This window comes from Bubalus kerabau, chromosome X (assembly GCF_029407905.1).
Source record: "Bubalus kerabau isolate K-KA32 ecotype Philippines breed swamp buffalo chromosome X, PCC_UOA_SB_1v2, whole genome shotgun sequence".
Lineage (NCBI taxonomy): Eukaryota > Metazoa > Chordata > Mammalia > Artiodactyla > Bovidae > Bubalus > Bubalus kerabau.
In genome coordinates this window covers 106540054-106550761 of record NC_073647.1, presented here as the reverse complement: position 1 = coordinate 106550761, position 10708 = coordinate 106540054, and the positions used below count along the sequence as shown (strand labels likewise).

Below are 10708 nucleotides of genomic sequence, written 5' to 3'. Positions count from 1 at the left end.
GATGTTCACAACCAAAAGAATCAGTTTAGACTTACACCTCACACTGTATATAACAATTAACTAAAAATTGATCAAAAACCTAAATATAAGAGCTAAAACTATAAAGCACTCAGAGGAAAACAGAGATGTAAATGTTAATGTTGGATTAGGCAACGATTTCCTAGATATGATATAAAAGCACAAGCACCAAAAGAAACAAAAATAGGCAATTTGGAATCATCAAAATTAAAACTTTTATCCTTCAAAGGACACTATCAAGAAAGTGAAACATCCTGGGCACCTACTGGATGCTGGCAAGGAGCCTTGAATCCCAGGCGGACCAGAAGAACACCCAGACAACCCTGTATGGTGTGGGGAAGGGGGAAGCGAGGGGGAAGGAGATGTGCAGGCTAGGTGGGATCAGTGCTTCTGAGGTGCAGCTAGGGGAGGAAAAGTTCCCACACCTGGAGAGGCGCTCTTACCTCGAGGGGATCTGTGGGGATGGGGAAGGACCTTTGGGGTTACGGAGGAATGCACCTGGTGTTTCTGCCCCTACTCCTGCCATTCAACCTCCAAGAACCTGCTGAGGCCTGGGGCTTACTCCTCTGTATTCTGAAACTGGAGGCACTCTGGGGCCCCCTCCAAGGCCACACTCAGCATAGGCCACACCCCTGCCTAAGCCCACCCTGCCTGAGCTCCACCACACCTAAGCCCTGCCCTTACAGCAAAGATTTTTTTCTACCTTTTTAAAAATTTCCCTATTTTGCTAGTGTAGCTGTGTCTTACCTTCCAGTGATTGTTTCATTTATATGTTTAATTTTTCTAATTTACCTGTTAGTTTTCTTATTTATTTTTTATTATTTGTCATTGTCTTCCACATTTCTTTTCCTTTACTTTTTGGTGTGCTATACAGCTTGAAGGATCTTGATTCATGAGCTTGACCTCCTGTGGTGGGAGGACCAAGTCCAAACTGCTGGATTAACAGAGACACTCAGACCTCATGGAATACTATTTGGAGTGAGGGCTCCTGGAGGGCCACATCTCAACACCTGGTCCTGGCCCTACTTAACTGCCTGCAAACTCCAGTGCTAAAATTCTCAGGCCAATCAATCAGTGAGAGAACACAGTTCCACCTAACAAAAAAAAAAAAATGATATGACAAAAAATATGTTACAGACAAAAGAGCAAGGTAAAAAAACCTAAAAGACCACATAAATGAAGAGGAAATAGGGAAACCACCTGGAAAAAAATTTAGTAAGGATATTAAAGATGATCCAAAATCTTGAAAATACAATGGAGGTATGGATTTAAAAAAATACAAGAAATGTTTGACAAAGATTTAGAAGAAATAAGGAACAAACAAACAAAGTTGAAAACACAATAACTGAAATGAAAAATACGCTAGAAGAAATCAATATGAGACTCACTGAAGCAGGAGAACAAATAAGTGAGTTCTAAGACAGAATGGTGGAAATAACTGCTGAAGAGCAGAATAAAGAAAAAAGAACGAAAAAACATAATATCTATTTCTGTCATGACTGTCTTTCCGAGACACATTCTCCACTAAGGGTAACCTGGGATTACCTATCACCACAGATTGTGGATGCATAAGAAAGACTGCACTGGAAGGAAAAAAATATAGTCTTCAAGCCCCTTTCTCATCCTCCAGAGACCCTGCGGTTCCAGGACTCCACCTCAATGGTGGGAAAACCGCAACCTGCACTGCTGCTGCTAAGTCATTTCAGTCGTGTCCGACTCTGTGCTACCCCATAGACGGCAGCCCACCAGGCTCCCCCGTCCCTGGGATGCTCCAGGCAAGAACACTGGAGTGGGTTGCCACTTCCTTCTCCAATGCATGAGAGTGAAAAATGAAAGTGAAGTTGCTCAGTCGTGTCCGACTCTTAGCGACCGCATGGACTGTGTAGCCCACCAGGCTCCTCCATCCATGGGATTTTCCAGGCAAGAGTAGGGTGCCATTGCCTTCTCCGGCAACCTGCGCCGCACACGCCCAACTCAGTGAGCACGCGCAGTGTGTGCGTGCGCATCCGTTGCTGCGCATGCGCCTTGGTGCGCATACGCCTTCCTGAGCGTTCTGTGAGGAGCGTTGGGCCTGAGACGGGTCTGTTTATTCAGTCCCGGTTCTTTCTCACTACTTGAGACTCACGAGGTAGGTTAACAGATCTGTCCTGTCTGGAGTTTAAGTGTGTGTGCGTGTGAGGGGGAGCCAGCAAGTTTTGCGCGGGTTGAGTAGTGTGATCTAGGGCCTTTGAGGAGGAAGGCCCTCAAGGTAGTCATCTTTCTCCTCACAAGTGTTGCGACGCCATAGTTCTTGCCTTGGTGGCCGAAGAGGAAGGGCAGTGGGCAGAGGAGGGCAGGGGGTAGGATGATGGTGGGGGGAGACTTGGGGTGCTATTTGAGATATCTGGTTCACTGGGGCCCTGGAACTGACGACAGAGCACAGACTCTGGGGCCGGCAGTGGGACCTGGGGAGGGGGCGGGGTGGGCGATCTAAGGAAAGGCCTGGAAACCGGACCGCCGTGGGGTTGTGACTGTATCTCGGGTTTTGTGGTAAGGTGCCGAGAGAGAAGTGTACCGGTTGCTCTGTATGCAGCCTCACCTCAGCCCCAGACACTGAGAAAATCGCCATAGTCAGGCTGTAAAGACTGAGCCTTTCTTCGTGTTCCAACTGAATTCCAAGGGAGTTGGGGAAAATAGGTCTGGTGAATAGGAGTGTGACATGAGCAGTAGTCCTGAGCTTTTAAATTCCTAGCAGCATTTCACTAAATATCTTCATGATGGAGAATTCTGTTGTGAAATCAAACGTCCTCCCAAACATTCAGCCTTCTTGTGTACCTTCAGGTGATTTCTCTGCCAGCTTCACAAAGACACAAATGGCTTTGCAAGCGACTGTATTTGGTGTAATTGAAATGCATGTACACTCATACTTAACCAGAGTTTTCTTTTGAAAGTATTTTCACATTAAAAAAAAAATAAGTCAACATAAGGTCATAAAAGTGATCAAATGTAGCTGTACTCTTAAATACATTTTCTAAGTCACAATATTCTGCTTTCAGGGAGAAATATGAGTGAGCAAGCGGCATCAACATTGGGACCTACAAAGCAAGATTGCTCCCAGGTGGATGAACCTGTGGTTGTGAGTAACCTTACCATTTGATGTATTCTATTAGCACAAGTTTATTTTTGAGAAAATCATGTTAAGTAGTACAGATGCAGTGGTCTTCCATGCTGATAAAGGGTGAGAATTTGTCTTAGGAAGGAACATTGATCCAGATATATTATAGTCTGGCGTTGCCTGGATGATTATACTGTTAAATTCCCTGGAAATGTGCCCAGTGACTCCCTCCTCCTGCTAATTAACAACAGGCTGCATACTTCCATCCCAACATAGATTTAAATAACTTTCAAAGTCTTCCTGGGTAACTCTTATGGGAGCTAACTCTTCTCTGTGGGAAGAGTAACTTTATTAAAAGTAAGTACATAGAATTGTGTTGAGAAAATGTTGTTAGGTTTACTTATGCTCAGATACATGTATGTATTATGTATATTTATGCTATTAGATGTGTTAACAACAAAAGTTTTTATTTGCATGCACACTCTACTAGGACCAGCAGCCCAGTGTTGAGCAACCTCAACAAGAGAAACCACCAGCTGAGATTCAGGATATCACACCTAGAAAGGAGGAAGGAGAGGATCCAGTGAATCGTGATGAAGAAGAGGAGAAGGATCCCTTTGAAGGTAAAGTGTATCTGTGCCTCATGCCTTAAGACATAACCAGTAGGAAGAGGAAAGGAAACATTAGAAAAGGACTTCAGACAGTTCCTAAAAAACTGAGGAGAGTATAGTTGGCAGGTCAGTGTGGTCGCTCAAATTTTCCCTTGTTTTCAAGACAAAGAGAAGGGGGCAACTAAGTTGTCTGAGGACAACCCTGGAAAAGGAAAATGGTAATAACATTCGGAAAATTCTGCTTTCCTTTTTCTCCAGCAAAACATTCCCGGAATAATGCTCCTGAGGTTCTTATTCATCACATTTTTAGCATACTAACCTAAGGCTTTTAATTCATAACACCGAGGGAATGAATATCATCATTCCCTTGTTTATATTGTATGCTTTACAGCTGAATTGATGCATTTTTTTTTTTAAAGATTCTGGCCTGGAAGCTGATCTCCAGCAATTGGCTTTGGCAAAGACTGGGGGTGAAGGTGGAGATGGTCCTGATGTCAGGGAGGAGTTTGCATCATATACAGAGCCTGTTGAAGTGCCAGAAGCAGGTATGTCATCCATTCAGAAAGTAATTTATGTGGTTTCTGTTTTTCAGAATATTATATCTTTACTAATATAGAGGGAACATTATTATTATTTTAATAATAGAGTTCACATATTCTTTGAAAGATAGTTCAGACCCCAGATGCCTGAGTGCCTGACTTACAGACTCAAATAAAGAAACAGACAGGATCAAACCCATATCGAATTGAAAATAGGAAACCGTTTTCTTCTCTTGAGTATAAGTACTGTAAGCAACAGCTAATAATTTTCAGGTTCTTTTATAATTTCTGCTTGTAGCAAATATAGAATGCATTTGTAATAAATATCAGTTTATATGAAATATGCTTAGGCAGCCAAGTAGGTTCTAGTACCAGCTTTAGCATAATGTATGTGATTCTGTGAAATCCCTTAACTTCTAAACTCAACTTTACTCATGTAAGTTGTGAATTCAGAACAGATACATGAAGATGCTGATTTTTCAATGCTAATTTTTGCATTCTCTGATTCTCTTTGATGGAATGCATACAAGAATACTCTGTTTTGTATGATGTATTTATCATAAAATATCATCTTGAGTCAAATTCTAACAGGGGGATTGAGATTTCATTTTCTGACGGGGGACACATGTACACCTGTGGCTGATTCATGTCACTGTATGGCAAAAACCACCAGACTATTGTAATTAGCCTCCAATTAAAATCAATTAATTAATTTTTTTAAAAAAGAAAATGAGCCAACATTCTGCTTGATGTATGTTAAATTCTCTAGCTCTTTAAAAAATAGTTGCATTTTAAATCGTTTCCCCAGGGAAGCATGAAATGACTGAATAATAAAATGCCCAAAGATAGTCTAGTTTCCTGTTTCTGTGGCTGATCAAGTTGAGAGAGTGCATTTAGTCAGTGATATTCAAGGCAGGTGTGAGTACGATACATATGCTAAGCACACTACCTGCCCCCACGTTTGGTCTTTTTTTTGTGGGGGGTGGGGGGGGAAGTTGCTTATTTTAATTGGAGGATCATTATTTTAATATACTATGAAGGTTTGCCATATACCCACTCTCGCTCTTAAAGAACTAATAAAAATCTGAGCCTCATGATATAATCATCTCTAACTGTATCAAGTATGTTATTTTTCCTCTTTGGTACATGAGTTTAAAAAGTTTTGAAGGCCAAAAATTGTAACTCTAGTTCTTCCCGCGTAATCAACTTAGTATCTTTCACATACGTGTTTTCCAACTTGATGACAATAAATTCCATGGTTCTGATTTTAAAGGAGGAACTTCATAGTTAGGGAAGAATTTACAGTGTATTAGCCTTCTAAATATTTTCACTTTACATTTTTTTTGCCTTCCTTTTGAACAATTAGATGAAAATACAACTTTCAGACGACTTTCAAGTAACTACAGAACATGATTAAAATGTTCTCATAGAAAAATCTTAGCCCTAAATATGTGTGGTATTTAAAAAGAAAAATACATAAATTACAAGGTACATAAATATAAAATCCTACATCCAACATAAAAGGTAAGAGAAAGAGCAACCGAATGAACCTAAGGGAAAAAGAAAAAGATACTTATTAAAAGACAGGTATGAAGTGTTAGGAAGAGGAAAATAAACTCAACTAATAAATAAAGACAATGTGCTAGTTTACATAATTTTTAATATATATATATACACACACATTTTTTAATATTCTTTTCCATTGTGATTTATCACAGGTGATTGGACATTAGTTCCCTGTGCTATATAGTAGGACCTTGTTGTTTATCCATTCTGAATGTAATAGTTTGTATCTGCCAACCCCAAACTGCCAGTCCATTCCTCTCAATTTACATAATTGTGAAGCAAATGGACAAAGCCCAAGTACACATAATTAGAAATATGAACAAGACACTAACAGTTAGTATATTACAGAATTAAAACAGTATAATCTGGAACTCAAATATTTTCAGAATATTGATGAAATGGCTAGTAGGGTAGAAAAACATATTATTTAACATACCCCACAGTAACTAAATAACTAAACATCACAAATACCGCGGATGAACTTTTGAAATTGTTCAGAGTTTTCTCTCAAAAGCCATTACCATTTAGAAACAAAAAAATCTGCTTTTCCAGATTTTCTTTCTGTCTTCCTACTTGCTTTTCTCTCTCACTCATACTCCTTCTTGCTCTCCCTTTTCTTCTCTCCTTTCTTTGTTTTTTTTTTTTTTTTGGTGTGGCTGTGAGAAACAGACCTATTTCTGCTTCACATTTTGATGTCACCATGTTGCCAGTGATAGTAATGGCTTAAAATTAGTGTCACCATATAATGTATTATAGCAACTGGAATGCTTTCCAGGGAGAAAAGAAACGTTTAGAATTACCTGAGGGCCACAAGTAAGAAAGGGGACAGATGTTTAACCGACTTAAAACCACCATATCAGGGATAAATTAGAGCAAATGAAAATGTCTACACTTGTCCACAGTAGAGAAGAAACAAATGTAATACTGGCCATTTTATTTACTTCACTTAAGCAGTAACAGAGATAACAACTGTTTAGCTATCCTATATTTGGAATATTATTTCAAACCAATGCATTTAAATGATACTTTTTTGGGATTTTTTGTTTCAGTTTTTGTGTATTTTGTTCTTAGGGTGCTTTTTATTTTACTGAATGTGTACAGTTTTGCCTTCTACTGAAAACTACCTTCTGATAGGTTCCATTGATTTCATTTGTTCTGAACTCAGTGTCCTTATTTTCTTGTATAACTAGGAAGAGTAGTGTGTTTTTAAAAATACTGGTATTGTGCCTGAAAAGTCTATAAAGTCTCTAGAGAGGATTAACTGAAGGTAAGCCAAAGGTCGCCCTTAGTGTTCCTGTTTTAGTCCATTTTATAAAACTACAACTGTAGTGAACTTTGTATACCTCTCCTGTCATCGAAATAAAGTTCTGCTAAGTAACTTTAATGTTTTAATGTTTATATTATAGGTGAAGGGGAACCATTTGCTTGAAAGAAGATAAACAGAAACCATCTATGCTGCTCTTATCTTCTGTATTTGACTGTTAAAGTTCGGTCAATAAAGTTTCATTTTCTACTTGCACATTTTTTGTTAAATTTATCTGTGGGTATTTAATGTTATTGAAAATTCATGGTTTGTGATTTTTATTGTCTAGTTGAGGATGTATGTAGAGATAGAATGTCTATATATAGATTTTCTGTCCCACAATTACTCTAAATATGCATATTAATTCCACAAATTTAGATCTAGATTAGTTTTGCTTTTCAAAATATACTATTATATTTGAATATCAACAGTTTCTACTGGCTTAAACCTTAAACCCGTCCTCATTTTGCAGCATTGAACAAACCTGGCCAGAATAGTCTTGACTAAAGCAGGTGATAATCGGCATTTTTCCCAATAGGAAATGAAAAATCCTCTCCATTTCAACCTGTTTACGTTGCTTTTTTGTAGATATACTTTATCAGAGTAAGTTCCATTCTATTCCTAGTTTGCTGTCTTGAATATCGATTAATTTTCATCAAACACTTATACTGCATCAATTGTGATGATCATAGAATTGTTTTCCCTCCATTTTTCTATTAATGTGGTGAATTGCATTGGTAACCTTATACACGTAAACCACCCTTGCACTTCTAGGGTTAAAAAAAATTGGGTCATAACATATTCTTTAGGTGTAATCTACATGCTAATGCATATACATACATATATATACCCACAGATAAAAAATTCATAAAAGCCTTTGGTCTTCTCTTGAATAAATGGGTTTACAAAATGTGCCACCCAAATCTCATACGGTGTCCCTGATGAAATCATTGACAGAGAAACATTTTTAAAAACTTAATATATTTGTATTGTCCTATAGAGAAATGGAATGCCAAAGCCATTGTTAGAGGTTGTAGGGAGACAGGAAAAGAACTGCTGTCCAATTCCATGGCAAATGGCACAGCATATCTTTCACACATTTCTGACTTGCCTTCCAAGGTTTTTTGGGTGCAGGGAGAGAGCAGCCGCAAACATCTTTTCTTCTCCATGACGTCCTCCATTGGCCTGATAGTCACCAGATCTCAGAAGCCCTCCAGTTGTCTGTGAGTGTGTGTGTGTGAATCACTTAGTTGTGTCCGACTCTTTGCGACCACACGAACTGTAGCCCGCCAGGCTTCTCTGTCCATGGAATTCTCCAGGCAAGAATACTGGAGTGGATTGCCATTCCCTTCTCCAGAGGATCCTCCCAGCCCAGGGATCGAACCCTGGTCTCCTGCAGATTCTTTACCGTTTGAGCTACAGGGAAGTCCTCCAGCTGTCTGATTCCTCCCTTACATCCTTATTATTAACATAATAACAAAACGCTTACATCTCTGAGCCCCCATCTGCATCCTCATGCACCAAAAAAATATATTTCTGCAACAAAGGACCTATTCAGATTTCACTCTGCTTAGCGAATAATGGGATTATAAATAGCAGCTGTTGTGCCCTTACAGAGGTATGAAAATCCAGGTCCTAAAGGACAGAAAATGGGAGGTTCAAATCTACCATGAGACTTAAATAAGAGTATCCCATCTTACCAAAAAGTATGTGAAAAAGCCCCTAGGTCATGGAGCTGCCTGACAAGATTAGATCCTAGCTAGAAGAAAAGGGAAAGGAATGAGGGGAACTTCGTGAGACAAAATGACTTGAGTCTTATCTGCTCTGTCTCCTTATTGGCTATGACGTGACATAACTGGGCTTCCCTGGTGGCTCAGACAGTAGAGCATCCGCCTGCAGTGCTGGAGACCTGGGTTTGATCCCTGTGTTGGGAAGATCCCCTGGAGGAGGCCACGGCAACCCACTCCAGTATTCTTGCCTGAAGAATCCCCATGGATAGAGGTGCCTGACGGGCTACAGTCCATGGGGTCGCAAAGAGGCAGACACGACTGAGCGACTAAGCACAGCACGTGACATAACGAAGAGTATCAGTACTGGCTCTGACACATACTGAGTGAAGGTGAGAAAGGTATTTACATCCTTTGGATCTGTTTCCCCATTTCTAAAGTGGAAATTACAAGTTCACACTATTTGTTAGGAAGAATAAACAAGATAACATGTGAAGTAGGCATTACATTACAAATGGATTTTGCTTATTCTACTCCATTTTTTCATTTAAACATTTACAATTACAATTCTCTCACAAGTGATGCAGATTTTGAATTTCAGGTAGACTATAAGGTTAACTTTTAAAATGAACTGGACTTCAGAAACATATTTTGTCTAAATAAATATATTGATTCAATAGCAGATTCAATAGCTGGTATCAGACATGGCATCCATTTTAAGGATGGCTTGTTAATGAGGACTGACAAGGCTACCCTAAGTCATAATATGTAGTGAAAACTGTGCTCCTTGCTGTGTGTGATGACAAAATAAGCCAGCATTCTGGTCACGCAACATCACACAACTCAACACCAGACTCTGTCACGTAGTCAGGCAGCCAGTCCCTAAGTCACAGCGCAGGTGCTACAGGGCCTCAGGGCACCACTGCAGTTGTTAGTGTGGCTTGTCACCTTCTATGGGCTTGGCCAGTAAGGAGACAATGAACCCGAAAGGATTCAAATTCTAACTTACAGACAGTGCAGAAGCAATACGACCCTGTTGGCAGTTGCCTTGTCCCTAGTCCCGCGGTTTGACACTGAACTGGAAGGCCTCAGTAAAGGCACTACAGGTGGTGGGTCTCTGCCAGGAAGGAGCCCACAGTTGTGCCCTATGGCACTGAGCAGCTCTGTAGTCCACAGCTGGACTCTCAGCTGGGGCTAGGGAAACCATCCTATGTTCAACGGAAACTAGAGGTGGATGAGTAACAACATTGTGTCACCTCCAGCTGGATGAGGAGGCAGGTGAGAAATGGCCTCATAGCAGCTCTTCATCAGGCTGCTTATCTCCCCTTGCTGCAAGAGCAATCAGGAGGTTCTCTGCCAAGTTTCAAGCCAGCCTGCAGTTTAGCCTTGCCTATGTAGCCTAAGTGGGGATATGCAAGGGCACCAGGACAACAAGACAGAGCCACACCCCTACAGTGTCTGGAACAAGACACAAGGATTTATGTATGGTGCTACAAATATGACACCTATATACTGACTCCTACATGGAGGAGATGCTTTTCCTGTCAGTCATTAAAAATATTCCTTCATTGAGTACACACACATTGATTACTAGCATGTCTCAGGACGTGTCTGCAATGCTTGAAATAACAAGACCAGTGATGTGAGGTGGATGATGGGAATATCACACTGGTGGACCAGACAGACACATAAACAGAAAAGAAGTGCAAAGGAGAAACACAGGGAATGGACCTCAGGGAAAAGCAAAGCAAAATGGTGAGCAGGGTGGCCAAGAAGCAGGAGGAAAGCTAGAAGATAAGGCTCATTCTAAGAGTGAAAGAGGTTATATATAACACAGTCGTGCTTTGACC

At 40.3% G+C, this 10708-nt stretch overlaps 1 protein-coding gene across 2 annotated transcripts; it reads left to right on the top strand.

The window, feature by feature from the left end:
- The first annotated feature begins 2000 nt into the window (after positions 1 to 2000).
- On the top strand, positions 2001 to 7347 carry LOC129638888 (P antigen family member 3-like). Of its 2 annotated transcripts, none has more exons than XM_055563609.1 (5): positions 2001 to 2146; positions 3054 to 3133; positions 3603 to 3735; positions 4143 to 4268; positions 7235 to 7347. In XM_055563609.1, the coding sequence occupies exons 2-5, from the start codon at positions 3062 to 3064 to the stop codon at positions 7255 to 7257; spliced, it is 354 nt and encodes a 117-aa protein (XP_055419584.1). In that variant the 5' UTR covers positions 2001 to 2146; positions 3054 to 3061; the 3' UTR covers positions 7258 to 7347. The 2 variants fall into 2 exon arrangements, with proteins under 2 accessions (XP_055419584.1, XP_055419583.1); XM_055563608.1 differs by having other exon boundaries at positions 3603 to 3740.
- The last annotated feature ends 3361 nt before the right edge of the window (positions 7348 to 10708 follow it).

Bases quoted from the DNA above. Each gene is read 5' to 3' on its own strand.
- LOC129638888 (XM_055563608.1), top strand. From the start codon at position 3,062: ATGAGTGAGCAAGCGGCATCAACATTGGGACCTACAAAGCAAGATTGC. The intron at 3,741-4,142 runs GTGTATCTGTGC...TTTTTTTTAAAG, and splicing joins AGGATCCCTTTGAAGGTAAA to ATTCTGGCCTGGAAGCTGAT. The intron at 4,269-7,234 runs GTATGTCATCCA...TTTATATTATAG, and splicing joins TGTTGAAGTGCCAGAAGCAG to GTGAAGGGGAACCATTTGCT.